Below are 15,437 nucleotides of genomic sequence, written 5' to 3' on the forward strand. Positions count from 1 at the left end.
CTGGCTAAGGCGGTTTGGAAGTCTGTGCTGCAGCTTGGTGATGCAGTGACTTAATGAAGCTGCTGCTGTCACAGGGCCCGGGGACACAGGCGGTCGCTCCCAATCAATGCTGAGAGGTTAATTACACATTTACCTGAGCAGCAGTTTGAAATCCTCACCATGGAACCAAGGGGGGGGACTCCTGGCTGCCTTGGCACCTGCAAGTGTGAGCAGCACCAGAAGTGTGTGTCTAGCTAGGTGCCCCCCATAGCTGGCTGAACCTTGACAAGCTGTTTGCTGGGATTTTTGGGATGCTCTCGGCCCAGAAATCGGTTCCAGCTTGGCATCAAAGCCAGAACTGCAGTAGTTCACAGCCAAAAAGAAAAAAAAAAAAGAGTTTTTTTCTGTCTTGCTCCTGAGTGCTGCTCCTGAATCCTGCCTTACCTTTCAGCTGGAGCCATCCTGCCTCCTTCCACGGTGCTCTGCTGAGATGCCCACAGGGCAGGTGGTGGTGAATTCACCCATTTTTAATAAATAGATTTTAATTAACTTTTTAAAAAGTCCAGCTCATTCCAATTAGTGGAGGGTGACTGCATTTGTTCTCTCAGAGAGTGGGGGAGAGAGAGCACTGTGTTTTCAAGACCATCTGCTCATGAATCCTTAAAAAAAACTCGGGAGATAAAAGCAAGCATTAGCTGGAGGCAGGGAAGGGTGAGGGTACTCTGGTAGCCAGCAGGGAGGCCTGGCCAGCTAGGGGGGGCCCGGGGTTGCCACAGGAGCCAGGGTGGTCCTGACAGGATTTTGGAGGTGGGGAGCTCTAATGAGCTGTGGGAGAAGGGACTGGCAGTGCCTGGATGAGTGAGAAGAGAGGCAGCAATCCAGAGAGCTGAGTTCTGGCAGCCTCAGAGATGGGGAACTGCTGCCCCAGTGTGTCCCAGGCTTTTGTAGCTGGCTGGAGATCTCAGGAGGGGAAGTGCTTTGGGATGCTCCTCTAAAGGGAGGGTGTGCAGGGAATTTGGTGCCCTGAATTCAAAGTGCCTCTGGGGTGGGCTTTGAGGAGGAAGGGGCTTTGTTTTCCTGATGCACCAGCACCTGCAGCGAGATCCAAGGCTCTGGGGGTACCTGGAGAGGGCAGTGGGGGTCGTGTCTGGGGCAGCTCTTTCCCCATTGCAGTGGGAGCTGCAGTGACCACGTTTCAAGCATCCACACCTCCTTCACTTATTGCCCTTCCTTCAGAATTATCCCCAATCCCAGTTTCTGGTCTGAAATCAGATGGGGTGGCTTTGAGAGCTGCAGAAGGGCCAAAATCTTTCTAAATTGCTGCTTCTGCCCATCGTGCAAAGGCAAACTTGCCAGTGCAGTTGACTCAGGCTCGTTCCCTGTGCCCTCCAGGGAGACGATATCTTGGACCGCAGCTCGGAGCTGATCTACACGGGAGAGATGTCCTGGATTTACCAGCCTTATGGACGGAACCAGCAGCGAGTTTTCTTTCTCTTTGATCACCAGATGGTTCTCTGCAAGAAGGTAAGGACACAGCTAAGGGCATGCTGTGGGCAGGCTTGCCAGTCCCAAGTGGTTTTCAGGGCACGGTGGCTGTCGGCTGCACGTGCAGAAGAGGATGTGGAGAGCCCTGAGGAAGGACAGTCTGCATGCTCGGGGTGGGGAGCACTCTGTGACAGAGGGATTTTTGTGCTCATAGCAAATCCAGCCTCCACTTGCTCTTCTCATGCCTTTATCTCATGTGCCCCTGGTTTGGCTCGTTGCCTCCCTTCTCGTTTTAGGTTTTGGCTGCAGTGTGTGATCTGGGATTAGATAGCCCTGCAATTCCTGCATGAACTACAAAACCTGGCACTGGGGCTGACAGCCCAATTGCTGCATTGAGATGGTGATGAGCAGCAGCCAGGCTGTGCTGGGTGTCCGTGCTGGTGCTTGGGGAGAGGCTTTCCAAGCCTCATCCTCCTGTCTCTGCCATTCTGGGTTTATGGGGCCCCTCCTTGGAGGAAGCCATGGGGAAGGAGGGAGGGCAGTGCAGGATGCTGTGCTGTGGTGTTAATAGCAGCAGGTGAGCTGTGATCCACAGAAACTGTGTCCAGCAGCAGCTCTGGTGGCCCACTGAGGTGACCCCAGCTCACTGCCACCGTGCCTGTGTGACAGGAAGGGACAGAGCTCCTCAGTGCTGGCTGGGACAGGTCAGGATTTGCTGTCACTCCCTGCAGCCACACAGAAGGGTGCAGGGGGTTGTCCCTGGGACAGCACAGGGCTGTGTCCCTGTCCCAGCTCCTGGGCTCAGGACAGGCTGAGCCTGGCACCCTCTGAGGAGGCCCTGGCACTGTGGGAAGGGTGTGGGTGGGGACGTGGGTGGCTCCTGACTCAGCGTGGCATCACTGCCCCCTCGGCGGCCCGGGCACTGCAGTGGGTGGCACTTGCTTCTCCTGAGTCATGGTTGACTGAAGTTCTGCCTTCTGGAATGCCTGTGCTTGTTTCCCCCCCTCGGTGCTGTGCCTTTCCCTCCTGGCTCAGCCCTGAACAGGAGCAGCCACAGAGCAGCACTGAGAGCTGCAGTGAGCCTGGAGGGCACAGCTGCTTTCCTTCCTAATGCTGACCTGCTCTGGGACTGTGACCCTGAATTCCCAATTCAGAAGGCAGCATCCAGTCTGGCTTGCACTGGCTCTGGTCCAGAGAGATACTGAACATTCCTTTAACTCTGGGAAAATCAGGGCTGGGATTCCTGTGGTCATCAGCACGAGTGGAGAGTGGTCAGCAGTTCACAGTGGGCTCCTGGGGGCCTCAGGGTTCATCAGAGTCCAGCCAGTGCCAGTGTCTCAGTGTCCTCCTCCCTTCTGCATGGAAAAGGCTTTTGGGGGGTGTGGAGGTGCTGCCTGGAAGCCCCCAGTGGGTTGTGAGAGGGTCTGGGCCTTCCTGGCAGTGCCACTGGCTCCGTGTCACCACCTGCCAGGGCCTCGTGGCTGTGTGTGCCCACCCAGCTCGGGGGTGACAGCGGGCAGCCCCCCTGGGACCCCTGGCACAGGGCTCAGACCCCACTGCAGTTCTCCCTCTGTGTCTGTTCCCAGCATCAAAGTGCAGCTGCTGCTTTTCAGCCTTGGGGTAGGAGGGGAGATAAGGTTCCAGCTGGGATCTTCCAATTCTGGAATTCCAATTCCAAGTCTGGAGATCAGAGGAGTTTTAGCTCCATTTTGGGACCACACATCCCATGTACAAAATAAGTATGAGTGGTGTGTAGTCTGTGCTGCCTTGACCCCCCTGGCAGATGCCAAGAGGAAGGATCAGCTCTGCTTCAGAGCTGGGGCCCCTCAGGGAGGCACCATTTACCTCCAGGTGTGGGAAGCTGGGGCCAGCCTTCCTTATTCCCTGCTCTAAAATTGAGGGAGGGGTGGATTCTGATCTGCACACCCCCGAGAGCAGCTTTGGAACCAGTTAGGATGGCACATCTCAGTGAATCTTCAGAAAATCTGCATTTGTGGGTTTTCTTCAGGTGTAATAAATTAACAGGTGTGATACATCCCTCATCATGACACAGTCTATATGAAAATACTTTGTACAAATTATTATGGTGATTTTTATCTCTTTGTTGGCCCAAAGAGATTTTTAATAGAAATAGGGATCTAATTCTTTATTTAAATATGCCACAGATACTTCAGTTTGATGAAGGCATGGGAGAGATCCTGAGTGGCTTTAGAAGGCAAACAGACATTTCAGACAGGATCCCTCTCTCCTCCAGACCTTCACTGCAGTTACCTGCACATCCTCCTCTCCTTCCTGAGCTGTCAAGGTGTTTGCATCCCCTGGTAATTCAGATGGATCTGTGGCTGGGGAGGGTGACACAGGAGTTCTGGTGGGACAGAGTTTGATATCCAATAATTCATAACCAGGTATGTCCCAGAGCTCTGTGACAGTTCTGCTGCTGACACTCCTGTGAGCTCCATTGCCTCCAAACCTTATTCCCCGTGGGCTCACCCTGCAGGTTCCTGCTCACAGTTCATGCAGTGGGAGATGAGGGGTCTCCCTGCTGGCCCATCCAGTGTTCCCTGGGTGAGGAACACTGTTGGCTGTGCAGGTATCTCCAGTGTCCAGCTGCCTGCTCTCAGCAGCAGGTAACACATTTCCAGCCAAAGCCCATCTGCTCTGCTCGGGTCCTGCCCTCCAGAGGCTTTGCCTCCCCTTTCTCTTGGTGTCTGCAAATGTTTCAAGGTTTCAGGGCTGCTTTTTGTTGGACACCTGGCCAGGGCATTTCTGTGAGGGGAATAACTCTCAGGGTGATCATTGCTGACATTGTCACCTGGTTGTTGCCTGCTTTTGCCACCTGCTGCAAGACTGGGAGTTCCTGGATGCATTTCCATGACCAGCACACCTTCAGATAGAGCTGGCTTGGGAAATGAGTGATTACCCAGGGCTGCACTCAGGTGTGCTTGGCAGATGTTATTTCCACCACTGTGGGTGTACTGAAGTCTTTCTTCCAAGCAGGAAAGTTGCACTAAGGTTTCCAGGGGCTGCAGCAAGTGGAGAAGCTGACACTGTGGCAGGCACCTCTCCCTGCTGGCAAACACCTTGCAGAGCAACTTGTGTGGGATCATTTTCACAAAAATAGTTTCCAGGCTTTACAGATAAGGCTTAGATTTTGCCACTGGTCACTTGCTAACATTACCAGTGAATGCTCTCCTGGTGTCAGGCTGTGAGCAGTTTGAACAGGTGAAATGGCCTTGTCAGCTGTTCCAGGGTTCCACAAACTGAATGCTGAAACACCAGGCTGGATGCAGCAGTTCCTGATCCAGAGCCACTGGGAGAGCTCAGGATCCAGGTTTTCCTTGCAAAGCCAGGTAACTTTCAGCTGTTGGATCAATGTGAAACTCTCCCAGGGGATGTTTCCTGAAGCACAGGCTGGGACACTGCCGTGGGCACGAGGACAAGGTGGCACCTTTTCCAAGGAGCTGGTTGGAGACCCTAATTCAGAGCTGCCTGTGGGGAAGGCAGAAGGGAATAGGCTGGGCAGGAACAAGCAGTGCCTCAGTGTGCCTTGCCATATGTGTATAATGAGGAAAAAAATGCCTATTCTGGGATGCTGGCCGTAATTACCAAGAAATGAAGGCAATCCTGGATGATGGTAACACTAAATGTTGCCTTAAAGGCACAGGGTCCACTTTCCTTATCACCCTGAAGTTGAGAGAGTTTGACACAGAGATGCTTTGGATTTGCAAATCATGGTACTTAACATCCAGCCCTGTGACACACAGCATTAATTATGGTACCTTTGGGGATGCTTGAGGTTCTTAGCTGATGAGGATCTTCTTTTTTCTGTTCTGGGTAATAATTTGGATTCCCCCAATGGGCTCCAGGGCACTGTGGTGTGAGGCTGGGGATGACAGTGTGAAGCAGGAAGGGTTAACAGAGTTCCTGCTCTAAATTCCACTTTTCTTTCACCAATAGCTGAGCAGTCCTTGATGGGGCCCCGTGTTCAGTGTTTTCTGACAGTGCAGAAAGATCAGTGACTGCATGAAACACATTTAGTTTTCATTTGTGCTTTTTATGTGTCTCTTGTAATCAGGAGGCAATGCAAGCTCCAGCTTGTGGTTTATTGCTGTTGCTGTCTTCCCTTGAGCTGCCTGAGCAGAGCAGGTTGGATGGGAAGCAAAATGAGACCAGTTTAAAGCAGCATCAGCCAGCCAGAAATAGCGGAGCTACAGGAGATGGAGTAAAGAAAATAATCCTGTCAGACTCCATTGCAGGCCAGGTTTCCAAATGGGAAGATAAAAGAGACACTTCAGAGCCCTTTCAGTGGAAGAAGGTTTAGCTCCCATGTAGCTTCTGGTGGAAGCACCGAGGTGATCTGTGCTCCAAAACAACGGCCCTGATTTTATTCCGGGCTAAAGAGGGCCTGTGGGAGCAGCCAGAAACCTTGTTTGCAAACACACAGCAGCCCTGGGACAGTTCTTATTACTTTAAGTGGGTTTTTGACTTCATCAGCACCTCCCAGCTGTTCTCTTTCTCTCCCAGTAACACAGATCTCCACAGAATGCCAGGTCTGGGTCAGGCCTGGGCCCAGCCTGCAGCGGTGGGGAAGTGGGTCAGGCTGGGTTGCAGCAGCTCAGGAGAGACTCAGTGCTGCCCTGACAGGCAGAGCCTGCTGCTGGAGCTGGGGTCATTCCTGGGGTGTCCTGTGCAGGGCCAGGAGCTGGGCTCTGAGGATCCTTGTGGGTCCCTTCCAACCCAGGCCATCCCGTGATTCCATCAGGTGGCATGGAGACCACCAGAGAGAACATAGTGGCTTGGTCACAAAGTGTGAAAGGAAGTTTTTAGAGAGCAGGGTTGCCCCAGCCCCTCTGACAGACCCCTGTGCTCTTGCCCAGCTGGTGCTGTCTGCAGGCAGGAGGTTTCTGTGGGAGCACAGGGCATGGAAGGAATTTGGATGCTTCACCAGTCCCTTGGCCAGCAGGTAGCCAAGGAAGGCAAGTCCAGCAATTAAAACCAATGATGAAACAGCACTGCAGCTTTCAGGCAGGGATACTCAGGGAGGAGAACATTCCTGTGAATGGTCCCACAGCCTGGAATGTTGGATGAGCCTTTGCAGGGCTGTGCAGGTGAAGTGCCCTGAGCAGTGTCACACGGGCCCATGCCACAATGTCCCAGGGCCTCGTGTCACAGTGTCACAGGGGGCTCATGCTGCCCTTCCACTGCCAGGGGCAGCAGAGGGGGAAGAGCAGGATCCAGAGGGACAGCAGGAAGAGTGCTGAAATCCAGAAAGGGCTGAATTTGGAGTTCTACACCTCTGTGTGGTTGTCTGGGCAGGGATCAGGTTTACAGAACTCACAGAATGACTGCAGTGGAAGAGACCTTAAAGATCACCAATCCAACCCATGGCCTTACATATCCACTAAACCACATCTAGGCTTGTTTTTAGCCTCCTGTGACCATACAGATTTGCAGGATGCTCTGCAAAGCACTCTGTGCCTCACTTACCCCTCCTGGACTGGCAGGGGGTGCAAATTTGGTCCACAGGCAAACCTGCAGAGCTGAAAACGTACCCCTGCTGCTGTGGCCTTTCATCAGCAGCATGTGGGAGCAGCTGGGGAGGCCAGCAGAGCAGTACAGACCTGGCTGTACAAGGGTTTCCCATCTCTGATACAGGGGTCTCCTCCAGCCAGGTCTTAGGAGCTCTTGGAGATCTCTATCACACCTGAGATAGCTCAGCCACCTCAGATGGCATAAAATCAGCAGGATGGCTTCTGTGGTACTGTTGGAAACAGAAAAGTTTTAATAAAAGGCAAAATAATAAAGCTCTTTACAGAGAAAACCCAAGCGAGGCGCAAGAGGTTCTTGCTCCTGGTAAAACACCTCACAAAAGCCATGAGTTCCTTTGTTCTCTTCTTTTTCTGGTAAATTGCCCAGGTGGGACTTTCTGGCTCCTGTCCAATTGGCTATCCTTAAGTTTGAGGTGAAGTCCCCCAGGTCCTATGAGGTGTCTTTTTACCTAATTGAGGAGAGAAACTTCTGGGCTTTTTTCCTTTTTAAGGAGACAAAGGATAATTTGGTCACTCCGTGAACAGGGGGGCACATCCCTACACATCTCCTCCTGCCATCAGTGCTTTGGAAAGGCACTCACCCTCACCTGGCTGCTCTGCAGCCAGAGGGATTGAACAAGGGTGGAAGAAGGCACCAGAATGCCAGTGGTGCTCCACTGAATCCATGGAGTGAAAATAGCACTGCCACACAAACGCTCTGAGCCCCAGCCCTCCCCTCTGGGATCCCACAGAATAGCTCCACGGAGCTGCCGAGGATGAGTCCAACCTCTCCTCCCCACTCAGCAGCCAGACAGTGCTGCAGAACTGGGCAGGGATGTGCTGGATACCTGGGCAGGGATGTGCTGCAGAACTGGGCAGGGATGTGCTGGATATCTGGGCAGGGATGTGCTGCAGAACTGGGCAGGGATGTGCTGGATACCTGGGCAGGATGTGCTGGATACCTGGGCAGGGATGTGCTGCAGAACTGGGCAGGGATGTGCTGGATATCTGGGCAGGATGTGCTGGATATCTGGGCAGGGATGTGCTGGATACCTGGGCAGGGATGTGCTGGATACCTGGGCAGGGATGTGCTGCAGAACTGGGCAGGGATGTGCTGGATACCTGGGCAGGGATGTGCTGCAGAACTGGGCAGGGATGTGCTGGATACCTGGGCAGGGATGTGCTGGATACCTGGGCAGGGATGTGCTGGATACCTGGGCAGGGATGTGCTGGATACCTGGGCAGGGATGTGCTGACCTCCCCTCCCCTGGCCTTGTGCAGGAGGAGTTACCGAGAGCTGGCAGCTCGGCTCCCCAGGGACACTCCTGGCAGGTTTGGGGTGGGAGGTGAGTGGCTGAGAGCGTTTTGGGGAGGTGGTGGTGACATCCCCCTGTCCCTGATAGGATCCATCCTTTAGCTCATTCCTGGCTGGGCTGAGCAGACCCCATTTCCCTCAGCCCAGCTGTTAGAGATCCACCATCAGAGCCCTCCAGTGTGTGTCTCATGAATGCTGCACACATGGGATGAAGCTCTGGGACCAGGCCAGGTCCCCTCAGGAGCTCCTTTCCTCCTTGGGTGCCCTGTCCTGCTGAAACCCCTGAATGGCATTTGGTGATGCCATTAGATGCTGTGTCTGTGGGCTCAGAGCAAAGCTCGCAGGCTCTGGCATCCAAACTCTTAGCATGGCTTGGATTTATTTCCTGATATCAAGAATATTTAGGACAAAAACACTCCAAAGGGGTCATTGAGATCTAGGGTCTCGTTTGGTCTGAGAGGCCCAATGTGGTGCTGCACTGGGCTCCACCATGTGTCACTGTTACTGTCCCACCTGAACACTCAGCCACTGGAGGGTTACATTAAATGTACAAGTGCTACAGAAAACTGTCCCCTTGGTGTTCATGAAAAGCAGGCTCGGCTGCTTCCATCAAAGGCTCTCTGTAAGGTAAATTAGACTTTAAAAATGTAGACTCAGAATCTTTTTTTTAGAAGTCAAAGAACGTTGAAAGCTACCCACAGACATGGCGAAGTGGCAGCGTGCCATGCTCTCATGGCTCACGGCAGCCTGGGCAGAGGGGAGAGACAGAGCAGGCTAGCAGGAAAATCAGGACAAATTTCAGGAGTACACTGGAAAACTCTGCTCCTCTGCTCTGCAGTCAGTGCCCAGAGCAGTGGGAAATCACAGAGGGGTCTGAGACCCACCCACAACTCAGTGCAAAAGGCAGCTCAGCCTCTTCCCAGCCTCTGTCTTTCCCAAAGCGTGAGCTGGTGTTTGGGTGCAGTTGCTGGGAGCCCTGGCTTAGTCTTTGCCTAACTCCAGCACCAGCTGTTCACTGGTCATCACCCATTCCATGGCAGCTGCTCCCCTGGGCAGGGCTGGACAGGGTGGGTCAGTGTCCAGCCTCATCCTTGGCTGGCTCTTCTCCCCTGGACTCTGGGGACACTCATCTCTGCTGAGGTGATCTGCAGGGATTGCTGCTTTTCATCCCTGCCCAGACCCCCCAGCAATCCCACCCTGCCCATCCCTGGGAGCATTATCCAAACCCTCCTGGAGCTCTGGCAGCCTCGGGGCTGTGCCCATTCCCTGGGCAGCCTGGGCAGAGCCAGCACCCTCTGGGGGAAGAACCTTTCCTGATCTCCAGCCTAACCCTGCCCTGGCACAGCTCCAGGCCATCCCCTGGGTGGTCACTGGTCACAAGTGAGGAGAGATCAGAGCTGTCCCTCTGCTGTCCCTCAGATGTCAAAGACCTCACTGAGGTCTCCCCTCAGTCTCCCCGAGCTGAACAAACCAAGTGCCCTCAGCTGCTCCTCCAGGCCCCTCCAGAGCCTTCCCCATCCTCGTGGCTCCCTCTGGATGCTCTCCAATGGCTAAATGTCTTTTTTGTATTGTTGTGCCCAAAACTGCCCCAGCACTGGAGGTGAGGCCCCCCCAGCCCGGGTCAGAGCAGGACAATGCCCTCCCTGGCCCAGGACAGGGATGTCCCTCATGGCTCCAGGGCACTGCTGATGTTCTGTGAAGCTGCTGGGGATGGAGTGATGATCTCTGTTGGAAGAGCCAGCGTGCTGCCTGTTTCTCTTCCCTTCCTGTGCCTCGCAGGGCTGGAGGGGCTGTGCTGTGCTGCCCACGGGCCTCCTCTGCTTCCCTGGGCTCTGTCAGCTCTGATCCCAAGGCATGGGAAATGCTGACCTGTTCCCACGCAGCTTTGAGACCCACCATCAGAGCCCTCCAGTCTCACTGATTGCTTAGAGCTCCCCATTGATCTGTACAATAAATAAATACCATTATCCCGTGGTAGAGATGGGGAAGGGCTGAGGGAGAAATGTCATTTCCCCTGGAGCCCCAGGAGCTGCCTTCCCAAGGCCTGGCTGCATCCATGCCCTCAGAGCACATAATTCCTCCTCGAGTCATTTGGAGACTCCTTTGCCACTGGAATGTGCAGGGTTTGATAAACAGGAGCACCAATAACCTACATATGCAGTGAGGAGCTTGTAATGGATGATTCTGTGCCTGGCATCTCCTGTCCTGTCAGCTCCTGAGAGGGATCTGATGACTCAGGCTGGAAATGGCTCTTTCCCCATTTGTGCTTCACAGATGATTTGTTCTATGCATGAGAAGTGGAGTGTGACCCAGCACGGAGTAAACCACAGCTCCTGGGAGAAGGCACCATCCTAAATCCAAACCCGTGCCTCAGGCCTCCCCATCCACCCCTGCACACCCTGCCCTCAGGGGTTAATGGGGGAATATGGAACTCCTGGAATGCTGCACACATGGGATGGAGCTCTGGGACCAGGCCAGGTCCCCTCAGGAGCTCATTTCCTCCTTGGTGCCCTGTGCTGTTGGAGGGATCATCACTCCATCCCCAGCAGCTCCACAGAACATCAGCAGTGCCCTGGAGCCATGAGGGACATCCCTGTCCTGGGCCAGGGAGGGCATTGTCCTGCTCTGACCCGGGCTGGGGTGGCCTCACCTCCAGTGCTGGGGCAGTTTTGGGCACAACAATACAAAAAAGACATTTAGCCATTGGAGAGCATCCAGAGGGAGCCACGAGGATGGGGAAGGCTCTGGAAGGCTCGTTTCCTCCTTGGGTGCCCTGTGCTGCTGAACCCCTGAATGGCTTTTGGTGATGCCTTTTTGCACTGGTGACTGCAGATTGCCCTCCTTGTCATTATTGTTCTTTTTCCCCTGGAGTGTCCCAGGGGGGTTTGACCTTTCCTCTCCCACAGGCAGTGCCAGGCACAAGGAGCTGTGCTCTGGACTAGTGGGGCAAAAAAAAGTTAGAGATGAAAACTAGAGAGCAGGAGAAGCAGTACAGAAGACAAGTAAGACTCAAAGAGCTACTGACCAGTGATTTACAGGTGCAACCCTTCTTGCAGGTGTCTAAATCCACTCCAACTGGAGCATAATTGGTTGTGGGAGCCCATCCCAGTGTCCAGGTGCTCTAATAGAGCTCAGCCTTGCTTTCCTCATGATGGCCACAAAGATTTCTTTCCTTCCAAGCACAGTTACATAAAGTCACCTTCCCCCTTCCAGGAGGGGATAGTGATGGACGTGGGGCAGAGGGGGTGGCCCAGGCAGGTCCCAAGGCAGGGCCAGCCCTGAGTGTGGCCACAAAGCCCAGCCCAGCACCTGGAGAGCAGAGCTCTGGGGGGCTTATGTAACGTGTCAGAACTTTGCTTTGTGCTCCTGTCAAACCACTTTTTTTGGCTTCATCTTTTCCCTGTGCATCCTCAGTACAGATTACGTGAACAGACTGCAGAGCATTATTCAGAAGAGGTTAATTAACCTCAGCGAGGGGAAAAAAAGGAAATCGTAGAAGCTGTAGGGTAAAAAAAGATCATATTTAGACAAATAAGTGCAAATGACCCAGATGCATCAATTTCCTTTAGAGGCAGGCAGGCAGGCTGGGTGCTCTGCAGAGGCTGCAAGTCTGTGCCACTGCTGCTCCTGCTGCTGGCCCCACACTGCCCCAGGTCCTGCTCATCCTACCTGCTCCCAGCCCTGCTCCATCTGGAGCCTCCTCTCACACCATGCAGCTGCAGAGCTGGGGAGCAGCCCGGGAGAGCAGCTATTCCCTTTGCAGGATTAAGCACACTCAGATCATCTCTGATGGATGTTTGTCTAACCTTCTTTTGAAAATCCCCCAGGAGTGCCATCCCAAGACTTCCCTACTTTGTCTGTTCTAAGGTTTAACTACTCTTCTAGATAGAAACATTTTTTTCCCCAAGTTTCTAATCCTGTTCTCCCTTGTGGTAAATAAGGCCAAGCCACAATCAAAATGAAGAATAACTGATCACCAGCCTCCTTAAAAGAGGAGCAGCTTTCACATACTGGAATACCAACAGCACATTCCTCTTTAGTTATGGCCTTTCTAGATGAAACAGCTCAATTTCTTTGGCCTTTCCCCACTGATTAGGTTTTGAGAGTCTTTTCTGGGGTTTCTGTAATTTCTTGGTCTTGCCTGATTGAACTACAAGAAATAATCTCGTGTGACATTCAGAACTGGTCACCCTGGCTGAGCCATGGGCAGGATCATACACAGGGCCAAAGAAACAGAGCCAGACTGTGAACAGAGCTATATCCTAGAGATTAATAATTTCTTCATTTCTCTCACTCTAATTCCCTGGATAACTGTCGGAGCCCTGGATGCTGAGAATTTTAAACTTTCTGTGCTGAAAGGCACAGACCCACAAGAGAATACTATTGACCTGAGGCCTTGGAGAAGGCTTCCAAAATTGATTGATAGCACTGGGATTGTGCATGTGGAGTTTGAATAGAAGTGTGTAATGTAACAGAGTGAAAAACTTAGAGTTTTAAGGGTTTAGAATATAGCAATATATATAAGGCAAGATGGACGTTTTAGGGTGGTGGCTAGCTGTTCTTCTTCACCTTCTTCTCCACCTTCTTTACCTTCTTCTCCACCTTCTTTTCCACCTTCTTCTCCACCTTCTTCTCCACCTTCTTCTCCATGGGTTTGGGTGGTTTTGTGTAACCGGACAGAAAAGTCCACACTGAGGGACATGAGTGATTAGTTGCTGGGTTAAAAGTGAAAATAATTTAGGTTTTATTTCTTAATTGGATAGTTTAGCCTTAAAAGACCTTGTAGAGAAAGATAGTTAGCCATTTTGTAGCTTGTTAGTAGAATATGTACGACTCACAGCTTGTAGGACTGTGATTAAGATAAGATATAATAAACATTTGAGTCTGAACACCAAATACCATCTTGAGTGCTTCAATCCTGCCCTTACAGAGGCAGAAAAGAAGTTAAAGAATCAGCATTTGGTGGTGCCCCGTGTGAGGATTGAAGTGATGACCTTCAGGGATAAGCAGGAGCAGGAGCAGCATTCCTGTCCTCGCAAAGCCAGAGCTCTCCTCAGCTTCTGCAGCAGATAAATCTCCATTTTTGTGCACGGATCTGCTTTGTCCTCCTGCCATGCAGTGCTTACACCAGGCTGATGGAGCAATCCATTTCCCTCCTCAGCCTCACAGCTGCTTTCCTTAATCTCATCTTTTCTTTGGCTCCATGGATGTGCTGGGAAAAGGACAGAACTGTGCTGGACAGAGTGGTGTGAGGAGCAGCAGGTTGAGCACTGCTGCTGCACCTGGCAGAGCACACCACCACCATCCCTTCACAGCCTCTGTGCTCTCTCAATTTCCTCTTGTCTGTTGCATAAAAAGCTCCTTAAAACAAGGGTTTGGCCTTGATTGCTGTCTGCTGCAGGCCTGATGAGTCTCTGCATTTTTCTGAGGTCAGTTACACTGCAAGGTGTTTGAAGAGGGCCATGCTTCACTAAAGAGCTGAGTAGTGTCTTTTATTGTTTAAAAGCTGTGATAAAATAGCCATGGATCAAATAATTATTGTGCTTCCCATATTATGGGTGTTAAAATTTAGTCACTTGGGAAATAATATCCATCCACTGAGTGTTGGCAAGAAAAAGGGAGAATGATAATAGGAAATGCTGAGCCCATTAAAAATGAAAATATCCAGTTACAGTTGTTAATCTGTGGACTGAACTTTCTGGAACCAGCTGTGGACAAAGTCCTCCATGTCCAGGCACGTGCTGCTCATGAGATGTTTGTGTGGGGAATAAAGTCTCATAATTCAGGGTACCAGTGTGGAGTTCATGGCCAGCAAGGGAGGAATGGTCCTTTGGAAGGAAAACATTGGGAGAAAAGATGATCCATTTCTTCTGGAGTCATTATTGAATTCCTTCTTCCAGTGACAGTGGAAGTGGCAGACAGGAGATTTGTGCTGTTGCTTTTTTCTTGCTCAGCTCAAGGCCAGACCACAGTGTTTCTTCCTCTGCTGCTTCCCCCCTCCTGCATTTCCCCAGCAATAACCTGTGGGGCCATTGCATCTCCAGAAGCACTTGGAGGATTCCATTGTCTCCTCTCTGCTCCTTCAGGAACTCCTGGGCAGCACCTTGATCTTCACATCCAGTACTCAGCAGCTCAGGAGCCTCCCTGGAGACAGGGCAGCTCCTGCTGCATCCCAGGAGGGGAAGTGTGTGGACCAGCTCAATCAGAAATGTCCTAACCCATGGATTGTCCTCTGGAAGCACAAAGCTGTTAAAAATCGCTCATAATGTTTTCTGAGTCAAAATTGGGGAGATAAGAGGGGGAAAATGTGTTTTGTGTGTGTAAGGAAAGAATGCACAGTATTTATTTAGTTATTTGTTTATTTATTTATTTATTATTTATATTCAAAAACCTTAAACTCTTAAGTTTTCCACCCTGTGATATCACACATTTCTATTCAAACTCCACACCCACAATGCCAGTGCTATCAATCTATTTTGGAAGCCTTCTCCACGGCCTCGGGTCAAATGTAGTATTCTTTTGTGGGTCTGTGCCTTTCAGCACAGAGAGTTTAAAATTCTCAGCATCCAGGGTTCCAACAGTTCCAGTTTATCCAGGGATAAATGAGGGAATTTGAATGAGAGAAATGAAGAAATTATTAATCTCTAGGATTAGAGATTTGTTCATAGGTTTGTTCACAGTCTGGCTCTGTTCCTTTGGTCCTGTTTATTATCCTGCCCAAGCACTGCACAGAGATTTTCAGAGCTTGTGATTGTTGATTCTTGAACACCTTTATGAACAAATCTCTCCACAATCATGAGAATTGCCTGGCAAGGTGCACTGGATCCATCCTCACAGGAGCATGGTCTGTTGGGGCTGGCTGTGGAAGTTCTCAGCAGCAGTGGGAAGGGGAGCAGCTGCTGTGCAGCTGATGGAAGGAGCACATCCTTGCTGCTGAGAGGTTTGCTGTCAGGTGGTTTTGAGAAGGTGGTGCAGATAAATGGGAACAAGCCCCAGCCTCCCATAGACACCATGTGTGGCACTGACTGATTGATCAGCTCCGTGTGGCTCTTGCAGCCTTTCCACAGCACCGAGGGGAAGAAACAATTGCCTAAGTTAGGACGAGACTAAAAAGATTTTCTGTTGCCTAT

The 15,437-nt window shown here is 51.7% G+C and overlaps 1 protein-coding gene across 2 annotated transcripts in view; it reads left to right on the forward strand.

The window, feature by feature from the left end:
* ARHGEF9 (Cdc42 guanine nucleotide exchange factor 9) overlaps window positions 1-15,437 on the forward strand; it is a 202,913-nt gene that overhangs the window by 170,940 nt on the left and 16,536 nt on the right. For both annotated transcript variants that reach the window (XM_059858909.1, XM_059858908.1), the window contains exon 10: window positions 1,372-1,503. In XM_059858909.1, coding sequence (XP_059714892.1) covers window positions 1,372-1,503 — 132 coding nt within the window. The remainder of the gene's footprint in view (window positions 1-1,371; window positions 1,504-15,437) is intronic.

The sequence above is a fragment of the Haemorhous mexicanus genome, chromosome 14, assembly GCF_027477595.1.
Source record: "Haemorhous mexicanus isolate bHaeMex1 chromosome 14, bHaeMex1.pri, whole genome shotgun sequence".
Taxonomy (NCBI): Eukaryota; Metazoa; Chordata; class Aves; order Passeriformes; family Fringillidae; genus Haemorhous; species Haemorhous mexicanus.